General features: G+C 39.8%; 1 protein-coding gene across 7 annotated transcripts in view; it reads left to right on the top strand.

Annotated features, from left to right (window-relative positions):
- The window catches only part of KEA3 (K+ efflux antiporter 3), a 43,701-nt gene that overhangs the window by 4,496 nt on the left and 12,295 nt on the right, over positions 1 to 26,910 (top strand). For 4 of the 7 annotated variants that reach the window (XM_088967010.1, XM_088967012.1, XM_088967011.1 and 1 more), the window contains 13 exons: positions 265 to 345; positions 1,262 to 1,363; positions 8,865 to 8,942; positions 12,534 to 12,602; positions 12,783 to 12,833; positions 18,833 to 18,949; positions 23,237 to 23,350; positions 23,449 to 23,550; positions 23,638 to 23,772; positions 24,857 to 25,038; positions 25,129 to 25,264; positions 25,692 to 25,763; positions 25,908 to 26,009. In XM_088967010.1, the coding sequence (XP_088823136.1) occupies positions 265 to 345; positions 1,262 to 1,363; positions 8,865 to 8,942; positions 12,534 to 12,602; positions 12,783 to 12,833; positions 18,833 to 18,949; positions 23,237 to 23,350; positions 23,449 to 23,550; positions 23,638 to 23,772; positions 24,857 to 25,038; positions 25,129 to 25,264; positions 25,692 to 25,763; positions 25,908 to 26,009 (1,341 nt within the window). The remainder of the gene's footprint in view (positions 1 to 264; positions 346 to 1,261; positions 1,364 to 8,864; positions 8,943 to 12,533; positions 12,603 to 12,782; positions 12,834 to 18,832; positions 18,950 to 23,236; positions 23,351 to 23,448; positions 23,551 to 23,637; positions 23,773 to 24,856; positions 25,039 to 25,128; positions 25,265 to 25,691; positions 25,764 to 25,907; positions 26,010 to 26,910) is intronic. The other 3 variants (XM_088967013.1, XM_088967015.1, XM_088967014.1) reach the window with 1 other exon arrangement.

Here is a 26,910-nt window from a genome sequence, read left to right as displayed (position 1 = left end):
TTTGTGAAATTCTGGATAATAAATTTGGTTTTGGCCACTTGATATAATTTGTTTGTTAGAAGCCACTTGATATAATTCATGTCCTTAAAAGTTCCCTTTTCATGGTCATATATCACTCGTAATGGTAGGTTCCAGTTGTGATGAAGATTGAAACCACATTTGATGAGTTACCTACAATGGTCTTTCCATGCTGTTAGACATTGTGGACTATAACTTGCATTAGAATATTCTATTTACTGCTGACTAATTTTGTACTTTTTTCAGCTATTTGAGATGGGTTTAGAGCTTTCATTGGCACGCTTAAAAGCTCTTGCCAAGTTTGCATTTGGCATGGGATTAACTCAGGTACACTGTTGGCAAAAACTGAGGTATGATTGTCCATAGGGATGACTGTAGATGCCATTTGTATTCTGTTTGTTTATGTATTTCCCTTTCTATGCTGCTGTAAATGTAAACCATAAATGCAGTATGGTATGTCAAATGTCTTCCTTTTTCCTTGAAATTCAGTTACCCTCTTAGAATAGTTTGGTATTTGTCTAATGGTTAAGAAAGTTTCTTTAATTTTTGAGCATATGCAATCATCTAAAGCCTTCATATGGGATAAATAACTTATTTTTGCACATATGCAGGTACATTTCCATTTTCCTGTCACTTCCTATCTTGGCATTACTCCATGTTTGAGACTTTGGGTTTGGTGCCTATTTAGAAAGAAAATGAATAGAAGGAATATGATTCCCTTTGCTTGATGTGTGCTTATTCATTTTTATTTCTTAGTTAAACAAATAGAGTTAACATCAAGATTCTTCCTTTCATTTCAAAGGCATACATAGCATCAACTATAATTTATATGTTCTTTCCCTAAGATGCCTGATCAATTTCGTTTAGCATAATTATTTGGGAATTGCTGTTTAGTAGTACAAACTGCAATTCATGCTTTATTAGTTTTAAGCCAGGTAAAATAGTTCATCCTTTTGGCTTGGTTGTTTATTCAGGAGTGGAATCCTTTTGAACCTCAACCAGATCTTAAAAGGTTAAATTATTGGGGGATAAAAAAATCAAAAGAAAAATTGACTTAATGGATTTTTATAGACTTGCAATTGTATTAGAATCTCTATTCATTTTTTTTAACATTTTGCTCTTTCCATCTGGTATACCTGTTTGATATAATGGATTCTCTGCAATTTCTTTTCTTGAAATATGGTAACTAACCATTTCATGGATGCTAAACACATACTAATATGTTGCAATTTCTTGTTTGAAGGTTGTGTTATCTACTCTTGCTTTTACAGCATTCGAGCTCCCACCAAATGGCGCTATTGGCACAAGAATTTTGGAGATTCTTTTCCACTCAAGACCTGATCTAGTGAGAAACATTTTCTTTTCAAACATTTGTTTAATGTGATTTGCATGACATCATTCTCAATCCAGACCTGCATCACATCATTTTTGTCTATAATAATTTAATTTTCTAACCAATTTTGAAATTGTTATTTTCCCATTCATTCTAGTTGAAATCTAATTATCTAGAACGAGATGGAACTTTATTTTTCAGTGATTCACCATGCCAAGCATTTATTCTGTTGTTACTGGTCTTATAATCTTATTATTGTGATAATTTGAGGTTGCTTTCAATTTTGACTTTATACTTTTTTTTATCAATGGAAAAAAGTACATCTGTCCCTCCCCAGACCCCACATTGATCTTGTGCACTAGGTTGCCCTTTTGATAAATGGAAAGAAGTATTGTATTACTATAAAGAGGGTGAGAAACCCTCAACATTCACAATAGGTGTGACTAATCTACAGATCATTGATAAAAAATTAATTGAGTTCCAGTGATCCTTATAATAATCATAAATAATTTGGAACTCCTGAAAACTGATGCAGAACCAGCCCATGATGCCCATCTCAATAAAAGGCCACTCGGCTTTGCTAATTATAGCCTTAGGGTGAAGCCTTGGCCTCAGAAATTCTGCTATTCCTCTCCTTCCATATAGATCAGCAGATGACAAAAGGTAAGAAATTCCATAACAATTTGTCCCTAGAAGAGAGACCACCCACCTTCCAACTTGACAGCATATCAGCCATAGATGGGGGGGGGGGCGCTACTGCCTTTGAAATAATTGAAGGAAGTGGAACCAGATACCACTGACTTTATACTTGGTTATTGACCACAAAAACTTGTACACATCCAAAGGTGCTGATACATATGCTCTAGAATGACACTGGCTCATGGTTCATTATGAGTTCACTACTTTCTGAACTAAAGCAGCCAAAAGGGTAACCAGCACATCTGATGCAGTCTTTCAGAATATGGCATGCACACAAATGTTTATTGGATAGTGGGATCTTGTTAGATATTTAGGGATTGAGCTAATCTCCCTACTTAGGGGCACCCATGTGTTGTTGTCAATCAAGCAGGCCAAGGTTATTGTTTAGGATTAACCCATTGAGTAATTGGTCTAATAATCAAACCAATCTGACCTTATGGTGTTTATTTCTGGTTCAAGATTATCAAATGTATTGCAATTTGAAGTTGGTTTAAGGTGCAATTTGTACAAGTAGTAGTAGGGAAAGAAAAGAAGAAAAAGTTTGAGAGAAAAATCGATAAGAGTACCAGTGATTTGCACTATTTATTTTCTCAATAAGGTTTAAAAAGACCTACATACTTTTATATAAGTCCATTAATTGTCTTAGTTCTCATGGTTAACTGGACGATAATGGATATTTGGTTTTAAAGGAGTAGAAGATCAAGACTGTAATCAGTCTTGAATCCTAATAGGTTTTAGGTTTATAAAACAGAAGAAAAGTGAGAGAAATGAGAGAGAATAGAAGAGAAACAGGAGAACACAAGTGGTTGAAAGGAGGGACAGATTCTAACAGATCTGCCGCCACCACTCTCTTAATATTTATAGGTTATGTTTAGTACATAATGGAAAGGACACATCTGCCCTTAGTACTTACATAATAAATAAAGTAAATAAAAGCTGAAATAAATAACAACTGAATTAACAAACTGACTCAAACTGACACTACTATAACTGAAACAAAAAACTACATTGCTGTCCTACGAACATAGTGGGGACCATTGCAGTGGGGCCCACATCAGTGTTATCTAACTTCTTCCTTGGTATAGCCTTGGTGAGGATATCTGCGAGCTGCATATTAGATGTGATGTACGGAAGACACACTTCTTGTGATGTGACCCTTTCTCGCACAAAATGTCGATCAACTTCGATATGTTTAGTTCTGTCATGCTGCACTGGGTTGTGGGCTATATTAATAGCTACCTGATTATCACAATACAACATTAAGGGCTTTTTATAGTCAATACCCAACTCTTAGTAGTGACCTCAGCCATAAGATTTCAGCCACTCCATTAGCCATTGACCTGTATTTCGCTTCAGCATTGGAGCGGGAAACAACACTCTGCTTCTTACTCCTCCAAGAGACAAGGTTACCTCCCACAAGGGCACAATATCCAGAGGTAGACCTTCTGTCATCAACACTCCCAGCCCAATTAACATCTGTATAGACTTCCACCCTCATGTGTTTATTGTTCTTGAGCAATATACCTCTACCCGGGCATTTCTTCAAGCATGCTAATATTCTCTCTGCCGCAAGAAGATGAGAAGTTCTAGGGGAGTGCATGTACTTGCTAACAACACTAACTGCATAGCTGATATCCGGCCGAGCGAGGCAGAGATATAGGAGCTTTCCAACCAACCGTTGGAACATAACTTTGTCTTCAAGAGGCTCCCCACCTTCTGCACTAATCTTGTGATTTTGTTCGATGGGTGTATCAGCCGACTTAACACCCAACTTTCTAATTTCCGCCAACAGATCTAGAACATATTTTCTCTGAGAGATCAAAATCCCCTGCTTGGATCTAGCAACCTCAATACCCAAAAAGTACCGTAGTGCACCAAGATCTTTCACTTCAAACTCTTGATGAAGGAGCTGTTTGAGGGACTCAATCTCATGACTGTCATTTCCTGTCACCACAATATCATCAACATATACCGCTAGTAGTGTCAGAGAGGACTCCACCCTCTTGATGAATAGTGTATGATCTGACTGGGCCTGTACATAACCAAACTTTCCAAGGGCTAATCTAAACCTATCAAACCAGTCTCTAGGTGACTGCTTCAAACCATACAATGCCTTGTTCAGTCGGCAAACCTTCTTACCTGTCTCTGTATCATAGAATCCAGGAAGCAACTGCATGTAAACCTCTTCCTGTAAGTCTCCATTCAGAAATGCATTTTTAACATCCATTTGAAACAGGGGCCAAGAATGATTTGCTGCAAGGGATAACAGAACTTGGATGGTGGTCATCTTGGCTACTGGGGCAAAGGTCTCCAAGTAGTCTATACCATAAGTCTGAGTGAACTCCTTTGCAACCAGCCGGGCTTTGTACCTTTCAATAGAGCCATCGACATTATGCTTCATAGTGAACACCCATTTGCATCCCACCGATTTCTTTCCTTTTGGTGGGTCAACCAGTGCCCAAGTATTATTCTTCAACAGGGCATCCATTTCGACTTGCATTGCATCTTTTCATTCTGGAACTGATAAGGCTTCTTGCACTGTTCTTGGAATAGGGACATCGGCAATGGAAGTGAGATAGGACTGGTAAGATGGAGACAAACGATCATAGGATAAGAAAGCGGTGCAATGTCGTTTCCCTTTGCGAATGGCAATAGGGAGATCGAGGTCATCGACAGGAGGGGAAGTGGCAATAGTGAGAGGTATCTCAGTAGGCTCTGGATCTAGAGCCGCAGAAGGAACTGGAGCTGGCCGGGACTGCCGAAGACTAGGATCAACCTGCCTGCATCGCCTGTGATAGACTCTCAACTCCGGCTCCCTCTGACCACCCTCACACTACAGCCTTCATTACCAAGTGGAATAGGTAAAGGAAGAGCTCCACTCAAAACAATCCCACTTCTACCAGCTCCACTTCCACTCTCACTGCTCTCCCCCTGAGGAAAGAAACTCAAAACAACCCCCCTCTCACTGCTCTCCCCCTGAGGAGAAACCCTAGGATAATAGGGTGTCTCCTCAAAGAAAGTGACATCCATGGAGACAAACCGTTTCCCTGAAACCGGATCATAGCAGCAATAACCCTTTTGAGTTTGTGTATAACCAAGGAAAATGCATTTGGAGGCCTTAGGTTCAAACTTGGAATGATGAGGCCTGAGAAGTTGAACGAAACAGGTACAACCAAAGGTTTTAAGGGGAACAATGAACAACTCCTCGTTTGGGTATAGAAGGGAAAAGGGGGTTCTTATATCAAGAACCTGGGAAGGAACTAGATTAATGAGATAAATTGCCATGTGGATAGCATCACCCCAGAAGCGAATAGGTACATTGGAGGTAAACATAATGCTTCTAGCCACCTCCAAGATATGCCTATTCTTCCTTTCGGCAACGCCGTTCTGTTGTGGTGTATAAGGGCAAGTGCTATGGTGAATAACTCCATGGCTAAGAAGGTAGGAGGTCAATGGCTGAGCAAAGTATTTCTTTGCATTATCAGATCTAAGGACTTTGATTTTGGTCCCAAATTGAGTGAGAACCATTTGATGGAAGTTTTGGGTCAGAGCAGAAACCTCATCCCGAGAACGCATAAGATAGACCCAAGAAAAACGGGTATGGTCATCAACAAACAGTAGAAAATATCTGTAACCGCCTATAGAAGAGAATTGCTCCTTTTATTACTTAAAGAATAAGAGGTTTTACAATGTTTGGCAAACTCACAACTCTCACACCTCAACTTTGATAATTCAACAGACTCAAATAAAGCAGGAAACAGACTCTTCAAAGACTTAAAAGACAAATGACCTAATTGGTTATGCTTTGGCATAACCGAACTCACAAACTGGGAAACAAAAGACTTCTTATCCACTGACTCCTCCTGACGAGAACTCTCTCCAAGCAGATAGATCCCGTTCGTCTCACGGCCAGTCCCAATCACCTTCCTCGTCTCCAAATCCTGAAAAACACATCGGTCAAGGAAAAAGGATACTGAACAGTTCATGTGTTTGGTAATACTACTAACTGAAAGTAGGTTAGTATCAAGCTTAGGAACATGCAAGACAGAAGATAAAGAGATAGTATCCGATAGCTTGATGTCCCCTTTGCCCGAAATGGGAACAAGAGAGCCATCAACAATGGATACTCTATTTCGGCCAGAGGACAAGTGATAAGAAGTGAACAATGATGGCAAGCTAGTCATATGGTTAGATGCATCTGAATCTATTACCCAGTAGTGGTCAGTATTATCTGGAGCTGAAGCATGGTAAGTTGAGGCTCGAGTACCTGAATGTGCAAATGCAGATGTTGCAGGAGCTGATGGTGACTGAGATGGCTGAGCTGAACTCCCAACTTCCTTTTCCAACTGTATGAGGGCAGCCCGAACAACAACTAAAGTCTCTAGGGATGTGCCTGATGAGGATGCTGAATCAGTGTTCATTGCCATATGAGCATTACCCTTCTTATTTCTTAGTTTTGCTGGGACCAAGTGAGGATGTAGCTTCCAACAAGTATCTTTTGTGTGCTTGGGTTTCTTGCAATGTTCACATACTAGATCCCGTTTATCTTCCTTCTTCCGATCCCTTTCTGAGTCACCCCCTGGCTTAGGTTTAATAGTTGTCAAGGCTGGGAAAGAGGGCTGAGGCTGCATCATGACTTTCCTCCTGGTCTATTCACTATGCACCAGGGAGTATGCTTGAGAAAGGGTCAAACTATCTCTTGTCAATATCTGTTGTCGCACAATGTCATATTCTGAATTCAAACCAGCTAGAAACTCAAATACCCTATTCGTCTCGACTTGCTTTCTGTGAGTCTGTGCATCTTTGGGACTCTCCCACTGAAGGGTCTCTAGATGGTCAATCTCATGCCACAAGGATTTCAAGGTAGAGAAGTAGACAGAAACTGGCTTCTCTCCTTGTTTAAGGCTGTTCACCTCACACTTCAGTTCATAGGCTCTAGCAACATTAAGGGGTTGGGAATATGTTTTTTTCACAACACCTCATTATCTCTTTGGCTGTCTTTGCCCACAAGTAATTTCGGATGATATGTGGCTGCATAGAATTACACAGCCATGACATAACCAAATAGTTCTGTTGAACCCACTTGGTGTATGTTGGGTCCTCCTTGGAAGGTTCTTTCACATCTCCCAAGAGGTAACCCAGTTTTCCCCTTCCTCCAATAGCCATCATGGCTGATTGATCCCACTCCAAATAATTTGACCCATCAAATCTCATAGTTGTAATCTGAAACAGTTTTCCCCTTTGGTTTATTGTCTTCTAGGGTTACCTGAATCCTAACCTTCGCTGCTTCTTCCTGATTATCAACTCTCTGCAAGCCGCGGCAAGTCTTCAACTGCTGCGAACCTCTCCTGGTAATCTCCAAGATTCAGCCACCGAAAACTTCTTCAAAGCTTCCAGCCCTAGCTAGTCCTCATGTGGTTGGCTGGACTAGACACACATGAGAAGCCCTAGATAGGCTCTGATACCAAGTAGAAGATTAAGACTGTAATAAGTCTTGATTCCTAATAGGTTTTAGGTTTACAAAACAGAAGAAAAGTGAGAGAAAGGAGAGAGAATAGAAGAGAAACAAGAGAACACAAGTGGTTGAAAGGAGGGACAGATTCTAATAGATTTGCCGCCGTCACTCTCTTAATATTTATAGGTTATGTTTAGTACATAATGGAAAGGACACATCTGCCCTTAGTACTTACATAATAAATAAAGTAAATAAAAGCTGAAATAAATAACAACTGAATTAACAAACTGACTCAAACTGACACTACTATAACTGAAACAAAAAACTACACTATTTTCTTACGAACATTGTGGGGACCACTGCAGTGGGGCCCACATAAGTGTTCTCTACAAAAGGAAAATAAAGATATGAAAACTAGAGGTGCTCACGGTTTGGTTAGCCTATTTTTGAAACCGAACTGAGGTTAACCAAAGCCGATAGGTTAACCGGTTGATCGGTTCGGTTTGTAAGTTTTATATTTTCAATATATATTATAAACAATATATAAATATATAATAAAAAACTAGAAAAAAAAATATATATTTATATATAATATTGTATTTTAAATAATAAATAATATATTATAAATTATAAATATATAATGCATATTTATTAATTTATAATATATAGAAAATATATACAATATACATAAATATACGTAAAATATATATAATATATGTATACTGGTCGGTTTGGTTAACCGCCGGTTTTCTATTTTGGTTAACTGAAACCGAACTGGTATCTTTGGATTTTAAAAATACTGAACTGACCAGTTTGGTTAACCGAATTTTCGGTTGGTTTTTGGTTCGGTGCGGTTTTCGGGTTTTCTTGCTCACCCCTAATGAAAACCTTATGCCAATGCTTCATGTTCTTCAAAATTCAAATGTATAGAAGTCAGATGGAAGAGAGAAGCAATGAATAATGAAGATACCCAAGAGGAATGACCTATTAGGCCAACTGGAGGAATCCTGTTGCCAATCCATAAAGGCCCCTTTATGGATGTTTTCCCCAAGGAACTTACATGTGTTGCCTAAGCAAAGTCTCTAGTATTTTCTTTGGATTTATTTGGTTTATAAGGAGCTAAATATATGTTATTTGTCCAGCATCCTCAATGATTCCCATTTGGAAATTCTTTCAATTGGTGTGTAACTGTATCTTAATTCATTTGACACTTAACCGATGCATTGCCACTGCTTTTAGGAAACATTTCATGCATTAGGCTTTCTTTTTGGTGGGCTTGCACACATTTAATATTCTCCTCCTCAAACTTCTAAGCATGTAAATTGCACCTTATTATTTTTTCATTTGAATGAAACACAGGTTAATATTAGAAGTATTGATGAAGCTATTGTGATTGGTGCTGCTCTCTCATTGTCATCTTCAGCTTTTGTTCTACAGGTATGCTGACTAGATATTGTGGCTTGACTTTGTAGTCAAAATGGGATTGATTACCAGATTTGCAAACTGTTTGGTGGTATGATTTTGCAAAAAAGCAAACTTTTAATAAAATATGAGGCCATATAAGATAACAGTTTTGGAATGTATAGATGTCCTATAGATTAATGTCTGTGATTTTCTTGGTCTTAATTGTATTTGAAGAACTCTTTTATTTTCACAGGTGAACTATCAAAATTAGAAACCCAGTAGATATCGGAGAAGTATAAACTATATGGCATGCAGTATGCACCTCCCTTCCTTCTTATCATAAATTTATCACTAGTTAGAACTTCTACGATGCTGGACCATTTCCTAATGGTGGTCCTGCCTATCTGGGGTCTTGAGAGAGGCGGACTATATATGGACTTAACCTTTGGCATTTGGTACACAAAGTGGCTAGTCTCAGACTTGAACCCATATTCTAATGCTTGTCAGTCCAAAATTTTAACCCACCTAAAATAAATAGATCCATAGTAAGTTGGACTTCATCCTATGGATTGGGTAAGCAAGAAGCCTATCCAATTAGCCGTTAAGTGTAATGTGGACTTTTCTTCGCCTACATCTGTGCCCCTTAATCCCAAAGGCCGGCCTTCATTAAGAGTTCATTCTTGTAAGTTATGATTTAATCACTTAACTTCACTTTTACTAACTTGTAGAAATTGGATTATGCTTGTCTCTTTTCAAGTAGCGTAAATGTCTAGTTATTGAATGTATGTGCATGTATGCATTCAACCACCTAGCTCTCGAATACAAATTATTCAAGAACAAGACATCTTGACTATGAAACGTTGTCTTATTGAAAGAAAGGCATTGTGTGCAAATTAGATTTAGAGAAAGCCTATGACTTTGTGGACATTCAACCACTAGCAATTATCTCTCAGTTTCAAGGGGCTTTCATCCAAGAAAGTCAAAATCTCTGATCAAATCCTAATAGCTAATAGATGTGTGGAGAATTTTAGGAAATCTAGAAAGAAAGGCATTGTGTGCAAATTAGATTTAGAGAAAGCCTATGACTTTGTGGATTGGGAGTTCTTGTTGGAGGCTCTTAGGAAGTGCAGATTTGGAGCAAGATGGTGTAGGTGGATTAAAGGCTATCTACAGTCCTGTCATTTCTCAGTATTAGTCAATGGAATAGTAAAGGGCTTTTTTAACGCTAAAAGAGGAGTTAGACAAGGAGATCCTCTATTCCCCTTCCTTTTCACGATCTTAGTAGAAGTGCTTAGCAGATTGATATCAAAGGCGGATGCGGCAAGTATTTTAAAGGCCTGGAGAGTAGGAAGGGAGAGTGTGGTGGTAACTCATCTTTAATTTGCGGATGACATCATCATTTTTTGTGAAAATGGAGATGAGATGGCTGCAAGGGACCTAAGGTTGGTGCGTGGTTAACCTTTTTGAAAAAGTGACAAATCTGAAGGTGAACCTCAACAAGAGTGTGATGGCTGGGATTAACTTAACCCAAGAAGAGGTCAATGTTTGGGCAGAGGAATTAGGTTGTCTGCGGAGCGAGTGGCCTTTGAAATATCTAGGACTCTCTCTAGGTGCAAACCCAAAAAACATAGGGTTCTGGGAACCGGTACTGGAGAGGTTTGAAAAGAAGTTGGTAGCATGGAAGAGAAATTATGTTTCATTGGGGGGAAGGATCACTCTTATTAGGGCCACCTTAGCAAATCTCTCAGTTTACTATCTCTTGGTGTTTAGTATGCCTCAAGCTATTGGGAAGAAATTAGAGAAGATAATGAGGGATTTTCTGTGGGAACTTGATGAGAAGAAGAGAGGTCATCTAGTTAGATGGGAAGTAGTGACTAGAAGGAAGGAATTGGGAGGTTGGGCATTGGAAGACTAAAGGAGAGGAATGAGGCTCTCTTGGGCAGGTGGTTATGGAGATTCCCAGGTGAGACAGACAGGCTTTGGCACAAAGTGGTATCCAATATACATGGGTGGGGGACTCTTCTTTAAAAACCCTATTCCCTTCAATTTTGGCTCTCTCCTCTCTCAAAGGTAGACCAATTGCCTTTTGTTGGGAGGTCTATCATAGTGCAATTAACACTAGTGATCTGATGCATAGGAAAAGACCTGGTTGGTGCCTTTCACCAAATTGGGGCTGTTTATGTAAGTCAAATGGTGAGAATGCCTTTCATAATCTTGTCTCCTGTCCTCTTGCTAGTAGTATTTGGGATTGGTTTTTCTACCTATTTGGATGCAGGCGGGACACCCTGGTGAGCTTGGAAAGATTGTTTGAGCCATCTACTTTTAGATGTCCAAAGCGAAGAGGGAGAATACTGGCACAAGGGCAGCAGTGCTATGGGTACTATGGGAGGAAAGAAATCGGAGGATATTTGAAGATAAGGAAAGATGCAAGGCAGAACTATAGAAAGTATTATGTTGAAAGTGATCTCATGGGTGAAAACACTGAATTTATTTTCAAATTTCAGTGGATGATATGATTAGGAATTGGAGGACAGTTGCTATCTCTTCCTTGGCAGAAAAGAAGGTCCTGAAGGAGTGGGTGCCCCCAGAACCAGGTTTTATCAAATTAAACTTTGGTGGCAGCAGTTTTGGAAACCCAGGAAGATCTGGAATTGGAGGGGCTATAAGAAATGAAAGAGGAAATGTGTATTCGGGTCCCATTGGAATTGGAAGTTCCACTACAGCTGAACTGAAGGCAATGGTATATGGGATACAAAAAGCTAAGGAGATGGGGGTGGAAAGGCTGGTTGTGGAAGGGGATTCCAAAGTTATTATCAGTTGGCTAAAACAGCATGACAGCACACCCTGGATATTTAGAAATGACATGAAGAAGATTAAAAGTCTATCCAAGGACATGCAGCTTTCAATTCAGTGGACCCATAGAGCAGCAAATGGATTTGCAGACCAGCTAGCGAAACAAGGGGTAAACAGGAACCACTGTTTCTGGGCTAAACTGTAAGAGTGAAAAATCAATTTAATAGTGGATATATTACATTGTAGTGGGGTAGCCGAGGCTACTCATAAACTGTAACCCCTGTAATTTCTATTTTCATCAATGAAATTTCCTTTTATTGATAAAAAAAAACATTGCCTTACTGAAAAAAGAAAAAACATTTTTAGTACAAATTATTATAGTCTCAGCCCTTTTAGTTGGTGTTTAACACCTATGAATATGAAGGTCTACATGTCTGGCCTTTCATTTGCAAGGGATAAATGTCATTGTCTTTTTCATTTGTATTATTGAATATCATTCACAGTGTAAGTGCTAGACATAATAATATCACCTAGGTCAATAGACACGTGAAGTGAAAAGAAAAGTATGTTGTAGATGGGGCATATTTTGATTAATGTCAACTCCAAATATTCTTCATTTACTGCAGGAGAAAATTAGGCATGGAAAAATAAATAAATAAATATGTATTTATTCAAATAAAGAACATGCTAAACATATGATCATTTCACTTACATTACATGTAAAAATGATTTTTTTACCTTTTTTCCTAGATGTTATTTCTAATTTGATGCAATGGTTGTAATGCTATAATGTTGGTTGTGATTCTGTTGCTTACCAAGGAAGATATATAGCTTCTTGCAGAAAGAGGTGAACTGCCAACAAGATTTGGATCAGCAACTTTGGGGATACTTCTTCTACAGGTTCTTTCAGTCATGTATACAAGTTTTCTTATTTCTATTTATTCTTTTTATTTAGTCAATAGTGATGCTATTACATTTTGTTCTATTTCACTTTTCCGAATTTGAATGCGATCAATTATGTGAAGTTTTACATAAAAACGTATCAAGTTAATTAGATCCCTGTTGGTTGATAATTTGCAGGACATAGCTGTTGTGCCTCTCCTAGTCATACTCCCTATACTGGAGAGTCAGGTATGTGGAAATGTTTCTAGAGTTTTTTGTTTTCCAAGAAAAAAAAAGAAAAAAAAAAGAGGATTACAATAAGGTCACAGAACCCTAGAGTCTCACACCTTGCAACTATGCACAATATACAGTACTCCTATACATCAACAATTGTTAGACAATGCCTATTCTTCAACAATTATGTCCAACATTGACCACAAATAAGAGACCAAGGAAGATCTCACAACGTCTTCAAACTCTCGATGAGCCACCAACCAGTCCATAACAAGAGACCCAATATCGGTGTTGAAGATTAATTAGTTTTATGATGTTTTTCTGAGTAGATGTTTTATGTTAGTTGTTAGATAGGAGGTGTTTTGCCGCCCTATAAGGGCATAGTTGTCTTTGTATTGTTCTATTATTTTAGTATAAATAATAAGTAAAGGGGGCGGCCAGATTATTGCTCTCTTTTCTTTTCAACTTCTTTTCTCTTTTTCTCCTCTCTTCCTTTTCTCTTCAAGAAACTACTTTCTTTCATATTTTTTTTTTAATTCAGCAGATTCCTACTTGGTATCAGAGTGTCGGCTAGGGTTTCTTGAAGCATTCTCATGCAGCCCTATATCATTCGACTGCATGAAGTAGTAAAGGGCTGATCGATCTTCTATAGATTGCCCAGTTCTTGGAGTTTTTGGTGGGATCTAGACATCGGGAAGGTGATTTACTGTTTGGCATCAAAATCAGGAAGAATTGGAGTACGGGGAAGAGTCTCAGAAAAGTTGGACTCTTTGTTTTTGATCTGATCTTGGGCGCCCAGGTATTGTTAGTTTTCTTTTGATTTTCTGAAGAGGGCGGTTTGGTTTTTGAAATTTTCTAGGCCTCCCGGAGTGATCGATTCACTTTTCTCTCTGTTGGGAGGCATGGGGAGGAGAGAGATTTCCCTCAAGCTAGGGTTTTCTTCTTCCGGAAGGGTTGGTTTCTGTGTGTGTGGTATTAAATTATTTTTGAAGGTCTCCAATCTATTTTTTCTTACTGTTGAACTATTTGAAGTAAAATGGAGAGTTGGAATATCGAGATGAAATCTACCGATACTGTGGGACTAGGTGTTGGAGGTAGTAGTGATATTTTTGGGTCTGGGATCATTACTACAGTAAAACTTGATGGTACAAATTATTTGGAATGGGCACAATCAGCTAAGATGGCTATTGGTACCCGTGGAAAATTATGGTATCTCACTAGGAGGAGAAGAAACCTGATACAGACTCTTCCCGATGGGTGCAAGAGAATTACATGGTAATGTCCTGGCTGTGTAATTCTATGTTACCTCATATTGCAAAAAAATTCTATGGGCTAATACTGCTAAGGAGATTTGGGATGGAGTGATTGAAGCCTACTCTCAGAAGCAAAATGAAGCCAGGGCCTATCAGTTAAGAAATCAGCTGATAAGTATGAAACAGGGAGAGAAACCTCTTGCTGTGTATTTCTCCATGCTGAAAACCCTATGCCAGGAAATAAATCACTTAGAAATTGTGGTATGGGAAAGTGTAAATGATGCAGCAACTTATCACAAACTGGTAGAGAGGAATAGGGTTTTGAGTTCTTGGTAGGGCTGAACCTTGAATTTGACATTGCTAGGCAACATATTCTTTCTAGGAAGGGTGTGACACTCTCTCAGGCCTATGCTTTTAGTTGAAAAACAGCCCACTTGATGTATGGAACTGTTTGAGATTAGATGCAAACCAGAAAATGAACAAACAAGAGAGGAAGAGAAGAGAGAGCTGGCGGCAATGAGTGTTAGAGAGTAAGAGGTTCGAACATAACCACTCTCTAACACTCTAAACATCTTATTAATAAGTTAATCTTTGACAAATTACAGAGAGGCCCTTGAGTGAGCAGGAAAATACAAAAAACAGAATATTACAGACTATGGGCCCAGAATAAGGCCCACAACAGAGAGAAACATAACATAACATGAAATGACAGTCTATGGGCCATTCGGCCCATCTTCTCTACACTCCCCCTCAAGCTGAGCATAGATGTTAATCATGCCCAGCTTGCCAGTGTCATGTTGAAGCCTTGCCTTGGAAATGCCCTTGGTGAGAAAATCTGCCAGTTGTCCTTCAGAAGTAATGAATGGAAGACACACTTCACCGGAGGAGACTCTTTCACGAATAAAGTGTCTATCAACCTCAATATGTTTGGTTCTATCATGTTGTATCGGGTTGTGAGCAATGTTGATGGCAGCCTGATTATTACAGTACAACATCATGGGTTTGTCATGATCTACCCCAAGTTCTTCCATTAAGGACCTTAGCCACAATAATTCCGAGACTCCATGTGCCATGGCTCTATATTCTGCTTCTGCGGAGGATCGAGCCACAACTGTTTGTTTCTTACTCCTCCAAGAGACAACATTACCAGCCACCAGACTGCAATACCCTGAAGTAGATCTTCTATCATCAATATTTCCAGCCCAATCAGCATCAGTATAGGCTTCAAGTTTCAGATGACCATGTTTGGCAAATAGAATTCCTTTTCCTGGAGAGCCTTTCAGATAGCACAAAATCCGTTCTGCTGCTGCCATATGGGTATCTCTATGAGCATGCATGAACTGGCTAATGCAACTGACAGCATACGCGATATCTGTCCTAGTCATGCACAGGTACAAAAGCTTCCCAAGAAGTCTCTGAAAGACCCCTTTGTCTTCCAACAAAGTTCCATCCGAAGCTGAAAGTTTGTGACTCATATCAATAGGAGTTGCAGCTGGTCTTGCACCCAATTTTCCAGTTTCAGACAACAAATCAAGGACATATTTCCTCTGGGAAATAAGAATCCCATCCCTGGATCTGGCAACTTCTATGCCAAGGAAATATCTCAACTCCCCCAGATCCTTAATCTCAAATTCTGTACGGAGGAAAGACTTAAGGCCCAGAATGCCAGAGGCATCATCACCAGTCACTATAATGTCATCAACATACACAATGAGATACACTGCTAGAGACCCACTTTTCTTCACAAAAAGAGTATGATCAGACTGTGTCTGAACATAGCCGAATTTAACAAGTGCAGCTCTAAATCTCTCAAACCAGGCTCTAGGAGATTGTTTGAGGCCATAAAGAGATTTCTTAGTTTACATACCTTTCCTTGCATATCTTTCCCATACATTCCTGGAGGAAGACACATGTAGACCTCCTCATGTAAGTCACCATTCAGAAATGCATTCTTTACATCTAACTGATAGAGAGGCCAATCAAAGTGAGCTGCCAGAGATAAAAGAACCCTCACAGATGTCATCTTAGCAACAGGGGCAAAAGTCTCCAGATAGTCAATCCCATATGTCTGTGTGTAGCCCTTTGCAACAAGTCTGGCCTTGTACCTCTCAATAGTCCCATCTGCCCTGTATTTAATGGTAAAAACCCACTTGCATCCAACTGGATCCTTCCCTTCAGGCAAATCCACCACCTCCCAAGTACCATTTTCATGTAGAGCATCCATTTCAGCCTGCATGGCATCTCTCCATTCTGGAATCCCAAGAGCTTCTGATACAGACCTAGGAATGGGGTTAGAAGCAACTGAAGAGAGGTAGGCACAATATGAAGGGGAAAGTAGGTCATAAGAAAGGTGTTTGGAAATGCAGTGTGCAGTACACTTCCGCTTTCCTTTCCTAACAGCAATGGGGACATCAAGATATGGGAAGGGGGATTCCAAGGGAGCTGAAGCAATACCTGTTATCTCATCTGTGATTGGGAGGGTATGAGCCTCATCTGTTGTAAGGGAAACCACTTGCTCATTCCTGGATCTCTACCTTTGATACACTTTGGGATTATGGGTAGGACGAGGAGGTAAAGAAATAGGAGCATTAGGACAAGAGGAATGAAGTGGCTGATCCTCCTTTGATTCATTTTGTGAGGATACAGATTTGTCAAGAGACTGAACTGGGACAGGAAGGGGAAGAGCAAAAACTTGTGACAGACTCTCCCCCTGTTGACAATGTCCTTCCTGAGAGGAACCATAAAAAGGAGAAAGTTCATCAAAGGTAACGTCCATAGAGACATGTCTGGTGCCAGTCTTTGGATCAAAACAACAATAACCCTTTTGTGTGGGGGAGTAACCGAGGAAGATGCATTTGTGGGCTTTTGGTTCAAACTTGTGTCTCTGCACACTTGGAATGTGAACATAACAGGTACAACCAAACACACGAAGAGGAATTGGGAAGAGATCCTTATCTGGATGAAGAAGACTGAAGGGGGATTTAAACCCTAAAACCCTGGATGGCATACGGTTTATGAGATAGGTAGCAGTAAGTACAACATCACCCCAAAATCTTGTGGGAACATGTGAGGCAAATAAAAGGCTCCTTGCAACTTCAACAATATGTCTATTTTTTCTCTCAGCAACTCCATTTTGTTCAGGGGTTCTAACACAGGAGCTTTGGTGAATAACCCCCATGTCAGAGAGATACAAGGATAAGCTCTTCTCAAAATACTCTTTTGCATTGTCAGATCTGAAAACCTTAATTATGGTACCAAATTGAGTCAAAACAAGCTCATGAAATTGCCTTACAAGTCGCGGGACTTCGTCTCGGGATTTCATTAAGTATATCCAAGTGAATCTAGAAAAGTCATCAATGAACAGGATAAAGTATTTGTAGCCCCCCATAGAGGATAAGTGGTAAGGCCCCCACACATCAGAGTGTACAATATGAAAAAGAAAAGAGGATCTTTTATTGCTCACAGGGTAATTTTTTCTACAATGCTTTGACAACTGACATGACTCACAATTGAGACTGGACACACTGACTCCCTTAAACAGTTTGGGAAGCAAATGACTTAAAGCAGAAAAAGGTAAATGACCCAACCGACAATTGAAAACCTAATTTTGCGACTTAGCACTTATTTCAGACCTACAATTGGAAACCTAATTTTGCTTGGAGAGTGCAACTTAGCACTTATTTCAGACCTACAATTGAAAACCTAATTTTGCTCTCGCAGCAATGGGCCCCACAGTAGTGATTTCAGAAAATAGCATCTCAGATTGACAGGCTGCCTGGTACTATGCATGCCGATTGATTTCAGATCCGATTTGAGTTGATTTCTTGCATATACTGTGATAGGCGATTGATTTTAGATCAGATTTGGGTTGTTTTCAGATCAGATTTCGAATCAGATCAGATTTCAAATCAGTTTTGTGTTGGTTTCAGAACAGATTTCAGACCTGCTTGTTTTACTCTGTTTTCTGGTATAGTGGCTCTAACAGTTTGTAGCCATTGATTCTTGATCAAAGATGGAGTTTAAGGGTCAGGGAGAAAGTAGTTTTGGAAACAACAGTTATGGTAGTGTATCTAAAACTGGGTTTCAGATTTCCCAGCCTTGACAACTATTAAACCTAAGCCAGGGGGTGATTTAGAAAGGGACCGGAAGAAGGAAGATAAACGGGATCTGGTATGTGAACATTGCAAGAAACCCAAGCACACAAAAGATACTTGTTGGAAGCTGCATCCTCACTTGGTCCCAGCAAAACTAAGAAATAAGAAGGGTAATGCTCATGTGGCCGTGAACACTGATTCAACATCCTCATTAGGCACATCCCTAGAGACTTTAGTTGCTGTTCGGGCTGCCTTCATACAGTTGGAAAAGGAAGTTGGGAGTTCAGCTCAACCATCTCAGTCACCATCAACTCCTGCCACATCTGCATTTGCACATTTAGGTACTCGAGCCTCAGCTTACCATGCTTCAGCTCCAGGTAATACTGACCACTGCTGGGTAATAGATTCAGGTGCATCTGACCATATGACTAGCTTGCCATCATTGTTCACTTCTTATCACTTGTCCTCTGGCCGAGATAGGGTATCCTTTGCTGATGGCTCTCTTGTTCCCATTTCGGGCAAGGGGGACATCAAGCTATCGGATACTATCTCTTTATCTTCTGTCTTGCATGTTCCTAAGCTTGATACTAACCTGCTTTCAGTTAGTAGTATTACCAAACACATGAACTGTTCAGTAACCTTTTTCCCTGACCGATGTGTTTTTCAGGATTTGGAGACGAGGAAGGTGATTGGGACTGGCCGTGAGACGAAAGGGATCTATCTGCTTGGAGAGAGTTCTCGTCGGGAGGAGTCAGTGGATAAGAAGTCTTTTGTTTCCCAGTCTGTGAGTTCGATTAGGTCATTTGTCTTTTAAGTCTTTGAAGAATCTATTTCCTGCTTTATTTGAGTCTGTTGAGTTATCAAAGTTGAGGTTCTGAGAGTTGTGAGTTTGCCAAACATTGTAGAACATCTTATTCTTTAAGTAATAAAAGGAGTAATTCCTCTTTTGATATTGTGCATACTGATGTTTGGGGGCCATATCATATCTCTTCTATGGGTGGGTATAGATATTTTCTACTGTTTGTTGATGACCATACCCGTTTTTCTTGGGTCTATCTTATGCGTTCTCGGGATGAGGTTCCTTCTCTGACCCAAAACTTCCATAGATGATTCTCATTCAGTTTGGGGCCAAAATCAAAGTCCTTAGATCTGATAATGCAAAGGAATACTTTGCTCAGCCATTGACCTCCTACCTTCTTAGCCATGGAGTTATTCACCAGAGCACTTGCCCTTATACACCACAGTAGAACGGCGTTGCCGAAAGGAAGAATAGGCATATCTTGGAGGTGGATAGAAGCATTATGTTTACCTTCAATGTACCTATTCGCTTCTGGGATGATGCTATCCTCACGACAGTTTATCTCATTAATCAAGTTCCTTCCCGGGTTCTTGATATGAGAACCCCTTTTTCCCTTCTATACCCAGACGAGGATTTGTTCATTGTTCCCCTTAAAACCTTTGGTTGTACATGTTTCGTTCAGCTTCTTAGGCCTCATCATTCCAAGTTTGAACCTAAGGCCTCCAAATGCATTTTCCTTGGTTATGCACAAACTCAAAAGGGTTATTGCTGCTATGATCCAGTTTCAGGGAAACGGTTTGTCTCCGTGGATGTCACATTCTTTGAGGAGACACCCTATTATCCTAGGGTTTCTCCTCAGGGGGAGAGCAGTGAGAGTGGGGCTATTTTGAGTTCTTTCCTCAGGGGGAGAGCATTGAGAGTGGAAGTGGGGTTGGTAGAAGTGGGGCTGTTCCTTTACCTATTCCACTAGGTAATGAAGGCTGTAGTGGTGAGGGTGGTCAGAGGGAGCCGGAGTTGAGAGTCTATCATAGGCGATGCAGGCAGGTTGATCCTAGTCTTCGGCAGTCCCGGCCAGCTCCAGTTCCTTCAGCGGCTCCAGATCCAGAACCTACTGAGACACCTCCCACTGTTGCCACTTCCCCTCTTGTGCATGACCTTGATCTCCCTATTGCCATTCGCAAAGGGAAACGACATTGCACCACTTCTACAGCTCACAACATCTCACAGTTCTTATCCTATGATCGTCTATCTCCATCTTACCGGTCCTATCTCACTTCCATTGTCGATGTCCCTATTCCAAGAACAGTGCAAGAAGCCTTATCAGTTCCAGAAAGGAAAGATGCAATGCAAGTCGAAATGGATGCCCTGTTGAAGAATAATACTTGGGCACTGGTTGACCCACCAAAAGGAAAGAAACCGGTGGGATGCAGATGGGTGTTCACTGTGAAGCATAATGCTGATGGCTCTATTGAAAGGTACAAAGCCCGGCTGGTTGCAAAGGGGTTCACTCAGACTTATGGTATAGACTACTTGGAGACCTTTGCCCCAGTAGCCAAGATGACCACCATCCGAGTTCTGTTATCCCTTGCAGCAAATCACTCTTGGCCTTTGTTTCAAATGGATGTTAAAAATGCATTTTTGAATGGAGACTTACAGGAAGAGGTTTACATGCAGTTGCCTCCTGGATTCTATGATACAGAGATAGGTAAGAAGGTTTGCCGACTGAACAAGGCATTGTATGGTTTGAAGCAGTCACCTAGAGACTGGTTTGATAGGTTTAGATTAGCCCTTGGAAAGTTTGGTTATGTACAGGCCCAGTCAGATCATACACTATTCATCAAGAGGGTGGAGTCCTCTCTAACACTACTTGCATTATATGTTGATGATATTGTGGAGACAGGAAATGACAGTCATGAGATTGAGTCCCTCAAACAGCTCCTTCATCAAGAGTTTGAGGTGAAAGATCTTGGTGCACTACGGTACTTTTTGGGTATTGAGGTTGCTAGATCGAAGCAGGGGATTTTTATCTCTCAGAGAAAATATGTTATAGATCTGTTGGCGGAAACTGGAAAGTTGGGTGTTAAGCCGGCTGATACACCCATCGAACAAAATCACAAGATTAGTGCAGAGGGCGGGGAGCCTCTTGAAGACAATGTTATGTTCCAACGGTTGGTTGGAAAGCTCCTATATCTCTGCTTCACTCGGCCAGACATCAGCTATGCAGTTAGTGTTGTTAGCTAGTACATGCCCTCCCCTAGAACTTCTCATCTTCTTGTGGCAGAGAGAATATTAGCATGTTTGAAGAGATGCCTGGGTAGAGGTATATTGCTCAAGAACAATAATCACATGAGGGTGGAAGTCTAAATAGATGTCGATTGGGCTGGGAGTGTTGATGACATAAGGTCTACCTTTGGATATTGTGGCTTTGTGGGAGGTAACCTTGTCTCTTGGAGGAGTAAGAAGCAGAGTGTTGTTTCCCGCTCCAGTGCTGAAGTGGAATATATGCCAATGGCTAACGGAGTGGCTGAATTATTATGGCTGAGGTCACTATTTGAAGAGTTGGGTATTGACTATGAAAAGACCCTAATGTTGTATTGTGATAATCAGGCAGCTATTAATATAGCCCACAACCCAGTGCAGCATGACAGAACTAAACATATCGAAGTTGATCAACATTTTGTGCGAGAGAGGGTCACATCACAAGAAGTGTGTCTTCCGTACATCACATCTAATATGCAGCTCGCGGATATTTTCACCAAGGCTGTACCAAGGAAGAAGTTAGAGACAGACCTATCCAAGTTGGGAATGATAGATATCTACTCCCAACTTGAGGGGGAGTGTAGAGAACACTGATGTGGGCCCCACTGCAGTGGGCTCCACTGCGTTCGTAGGACAGCATGTGTAGTTATTTGTTTCAGTTATAGTAGTGTCAGTTTGTTAATTCAGTTGTTATTTATTTCAGCTTTTATTTACTTTATTTATCATGTAAGTACTAAGGGCAGATATGTCCTTTCCATTATGTACTGAACATAACCTATAAATAATAAGAGAGTGGCAGCGGCAGATTAGTTAGAATCTGTCCCTCCTTTCAACCCCTTGTGTTCTCCTGTTTCTCTTCTATTCTTTCTCCTTTCTCTCACTTTTCTTCTGTTTTGTAAACCTAAAACCTATTCGGATTCAAGACTGATTACAGTCTTGGTCTTCTACTAAATTATCACTCAGCACGGTAGATCCAGGGAACAGGGTCATTACCTGAGTAGATCGGAAAGTCGATCTTGGCGGCTTTGATGGGGATGGCTCCTTCCCGCCAGCTGCCTCTGTTGCTACTTGATACTTCGGCCTCCGATGCTTTTGATGCCGATGAAAGATGTTCGAACTGTCTGATCAATGTGGAGAGGGTTCGCTTGATATCTCTGAGTTTACTGGAGGTTTGCCACACTTCCTCTTCAATACGATCCATCCTTTCTTCATATGCTGTAGCTCTGGTAACTGGCATTGTTGCTAGGCTCTGATACCAGTTGATAGAACCAAAACGGAACAGGGAGAACTGGAGCTGTTCCGAGGGAGCTCACCCTCCTGAAATGAGAAGATAGGAGAAGAAGAGAGGAGGAGAGGAGAGAGATTAAGAGAAGACGTTTATTTTATTATGTTCTGTTGCTCTCAAGAGCTCATACAGATATTTATCATGGAGCACGTCCTCTGAATAACTAACAATCCACTCATTCCTCCTGACATGGACGACGTGAATACACGAACCGCAGTGGAGGCGTGGTGTGCATGAACTCTGGAGAGGCCTGAGTTGGGCTTCAAGTGTAGTGGGCCTGGATCCTTCTTTCTGGGTCTGCTGCTACTCGGGTCTTAACACAATCTCTTCAAGAGAATTTCTTATCAATTTATTCTTGATCACAAAGCTTATTGTCCATGTGGTTCATAATCTGGTAGTGGATCCTGACTGATTATGAAATACTTGAAACCATGCCATGTTTTTAGCAAAAAAAGAGATCAACATGGTTCTGATTATTCAATATGAAGAAGTGGGATTTATAGAAGAATGCATTAGGATTCAGTCATATTAAACAATTCTGTTACGATATAATGTCATTTGATGGTTCTGATCAAAATTTATATTTTATGGTAATCGAGTTTCTTCTTCTTTTTTTTCTTTCCACAACTACTTGCATCATTTAGAGGTTTAGGTTAATGTTCAATATATTTTTGCTTGTTAGACATAGTTAAGCCATGGTCTTGACTTTCTTCAGTTCACACATGCAGAATTTGGTAGAAAAAAGCATTTGGCCAATGCTTGCAGCAGAAAGCTTAAAGGCATTAGGTGGACTTGGTCTGCTTTCTCTTGGAGGAAAGTATTTACTCAGGCGTATCTTTGAAGTTGGTATCAAACTCTTTTAAATAAATCCAATTCTTCTTGTAATTATGACTTCAAAATCTTACAAGGAGGAAATTAAGGGAAAATCAATAAAATACAGGTTGTTGCAGAAACAAGGAGTTCAGAAGCTTTTGTTGCTCTCTGTCTGCTTACAGTTGCTGGGACTTCCCTTCTTACCCAGAAATTGGGCTTCAGTGACACGGTTTGATATCTTTCCTCAAGGTTGGAGAATATCTACATATCTTTCTTCAAGCTGACATACTTTATAATTTATTTCTCATTTGTACAGCTGGGAGCATTTCTAGCTGGGGCACTTCTAGCAGAAACAAACTTCCGGACACAGATTGAAGCTGACATTAGACCATTTAGAGGCTTACTTCTTGGACTATTTTTTGTGACAACAGGGACATCTGTTGACATGCAGGTATGTAAAAGATCTAGTCTTACAATTTCTTAAGATGTCTGGTGATCATTGGGTTAGATTATTTGCACTTACATTGTCTATGTGCATGTAGCTATGCTTGTAGTTGGTGTGCAACCTAGGATTAAAACAGTAACATCTAAAAGATATTAAACACAACCAATAAGAGGAAACCTATCTAACACTCACAAATACAAGAGTTGAGGTTGGTGGTCTCTCTATAGAGTAAATGGTATGTAGGTTTATTTATTTGTTCATTTCCAACCAAATAGCTGCAATTAATTAGATAGTTGTGATCATAAGTTTTGGATAGCTGTGCCAAGGAATATTCAAGGGCTCTGAATACCAAACCAGACGATATTTGTTTTTAAATAATATCATACTAAATATCTAAATGAAGATTTGTTGCAATGTGCGTTTTATATACATCTTTTTTGACACAACAAACAAGAAACTTAGGAGTATTAAAAAAATCAATGATACATTTAGAAATGAGAAAACTATATCCTAAAATATATGTGCAATATCTTGTACCAATGTTAGTATCAAGTGATGTTCAAACAATAATTCTGAGCATGCTCTTTACCTGATATCTTAGCTATAGAGCTAACGATGTGAAAATGTTACGGTTTTTGCCGCATTTTCACATTCACTCCGACATGCTCCATATGCATATGCTGATCGTATCAGAGGCACTAGGACAAGTCACATATTACATGAATAGGATTGTTCAAAGTGCCACATAAAAGTAGCATTTCAAGATGATGACCTCTTCTGCTACAATTAATTGATCATTTTTGAACATGTGGATAGTATAAAATATCAAATGCAAATCGGAGTACAGCATTAATCCATTTTCATGAAGACAGTTTCAAGAATGGGGTGCCCATTCTTTGTCTTCTTGCATTCCTTTGACCCTCAAATAGACTGGATATACTTTTGGGAGAGTCCTCTGAACATATATAGTAAATAATGGAACTTAGTTTCGTCGTATTAAATAAAAAGAACATAGTAAGAACTTTTCTCTTCAATATACATTTCATTTCAATTTGTTGCCTGTACTTTATAAATCCTTTTTGTAATGCAGCTCCTTTTCCGAGAGTGGCCAAATGTACTTTCACTCTTGGCAGGTCTAATTGTTATCAAGACACTGATAATTACAGCGATAGGTCCCCGTGTTGGGCTAACACTTCAAGAAAGTGTGAGAATAGGACTACTTCTTTCTCAAGGAGGCGAGTTTGGATTTGTAGTCTTTTCTCTAGCAAACAGGTTAGTTGTGAATATGTGTTCTCCCTGATTTATCTTCCATTTGCCTATAATTTCTGAGTTTGTTGGTCTGATAAACTTTTTCCTCATCAGGCTTGGTGTGCTACCACTTGAGCTGAACAAACTGCTCATAATTGTTGTGGTTTTGTCAATGGCACTAACACCCTTGCTCAATGAAGTTGGAAGGAAGGCTGCTGATTTCATTGATAATAAGTCCAATGCAGAGGACGTATGTACCAATACCAAGCCCTTTTACATGGATTACAGAATTTTAAATAGAAAAGATAACGATGATAAGGATGATTAGTATCTTTAACTAGTTAAAGGCTGTCAACTAAAATATCTGCCAGACTGACATTGACTGATAAGATCATCTTAAAAGCCCTAGTTTTGATTCTCTCACAACATTAAGGAGACATTAATAGATTGAATGATTAGAACTATATAAGCCAATCAATTTTTTTGCCAAAGGGATTGTTTAGGTGGAAATCATTTGGATAATGAGATTAACCCACTGCTTAAGTACTGGTATACCATGCTTATGGTTATGCATATTGGATAGGTATCTAGGATATTCTCGTTCCTAAATTCTCTTGTTCTGTTAGCTTGAAATTGAATGTTGTCTTAATCTGAAATGCATTTTTAAATCTTCACAGAAAATTGTTGACATGGTCAACTTTGAAGCAAGTGAACCAGTTGTCATTCTTGGATTTGGACAAATGGGTCAGGTATATCAATTAACTTGTGTGTGTGTAACTTCTCATTGTACCTGAGCTACACATCTATCTATCTATCTATCTATCTAATATATATATATATATATATATATATATATAGTACCTATCAAGACATTTAACTTTTCCTAGATACAGGTACTTGCAAACTTCTTGTCAACTCCATTAGCTTCTGGGATAGATGGCAAGCTTGTGGGATGGCCTTATGTTGCTTTTGACCTTGATCCTGCAGTTGTTAAGGTTGGTGAAAAGTATTTCACATATTAGTGTTCATTGAATTCTTATATATGCAGAGATACCTTAACATGCACATGTGATCATGAAGTTGGAATCAAACTGCTAATTGGATTGTCAATTGGGAAAAATCTTTGGTACAAGAATTGATCCTAACTACATAAGCTATCAAATTCTCTTTGATGTTAGATGAAGAGTCGGTATCTCTAGAATTTATCTTCAAAGTTGTTTTAGTTGTGTGCTTTTGGCTTTGGTGATTTTAGGGTGAAAGGTTCACACTTTGTGGCATACTGCCATGCTGTGCATTAGTAGGGAAAACTTTCAACCTCTTCTTCTACCTGATGATTTGTTGAGGTTCTGCTTCAACACAGGCTTCTCTTGGAGGGAGAAGCTGCCTCCTAGGTTGAAGATGGTGGGAGTTAACAATGGGGAAGTGGGAATTGGATTGGGAATTCAATAAACTTCTCTTGTTTTTCCGAGTAAGTACAGGACCTCTTTTTATATCTCAGTAATGGGCATGTGGTATTTTATTACACTAATCTTGATTTCTTGGTTTGTTACTTGTAACTGAACCATGGTTGGTTGCCAGCTGGTTCTTGGTCAGTTATGCTGACCTGTCCCTGCTACTGAGATGGGTTTCTCTTTTTCCTTCTAGAATACACCTTCAGCTCGTTGTTCTTTCTCTCTGGGTCCCTAACATCTCCCCCCCACCCCACCTTGAGATTGTCCTCGTCCTTGAGGCTCAACTGTGGGAATTGGAGTGCTAGGTCAGAACAAGGTTCCCATGTGGCGTCTTCCATAGGTAGCCTGTTATGGGCCCGGGAGTAGGATCTCATCATGGGTCGGTCCACAGGGAAAACCTCCTGTTTTCCCTTGTTCCTCTCTGCTCTTGATGAACCTATCTTGG

Source organism: Nelumbo lutea, chromosome 1 (genome assembly GCF_056320005.1).
Source record: "Nelumbo lutea isolate HS-2025 chromosome 1, American lotus-T2T, whole genome shotgun sequence".
NCBI classification, from domain to species: Eukaryota; Viridiplantae; Streptophyta; class Magnoliopsida; order Proteales; family Nelumbonaceae; genus Nelumbo; species Nelumbo lutea.
The sequence above is the reverse complement of the archived record's forward strand: the minus strand, read 5'-3'. Positions and strand labels throughout refer to the sequence as shown.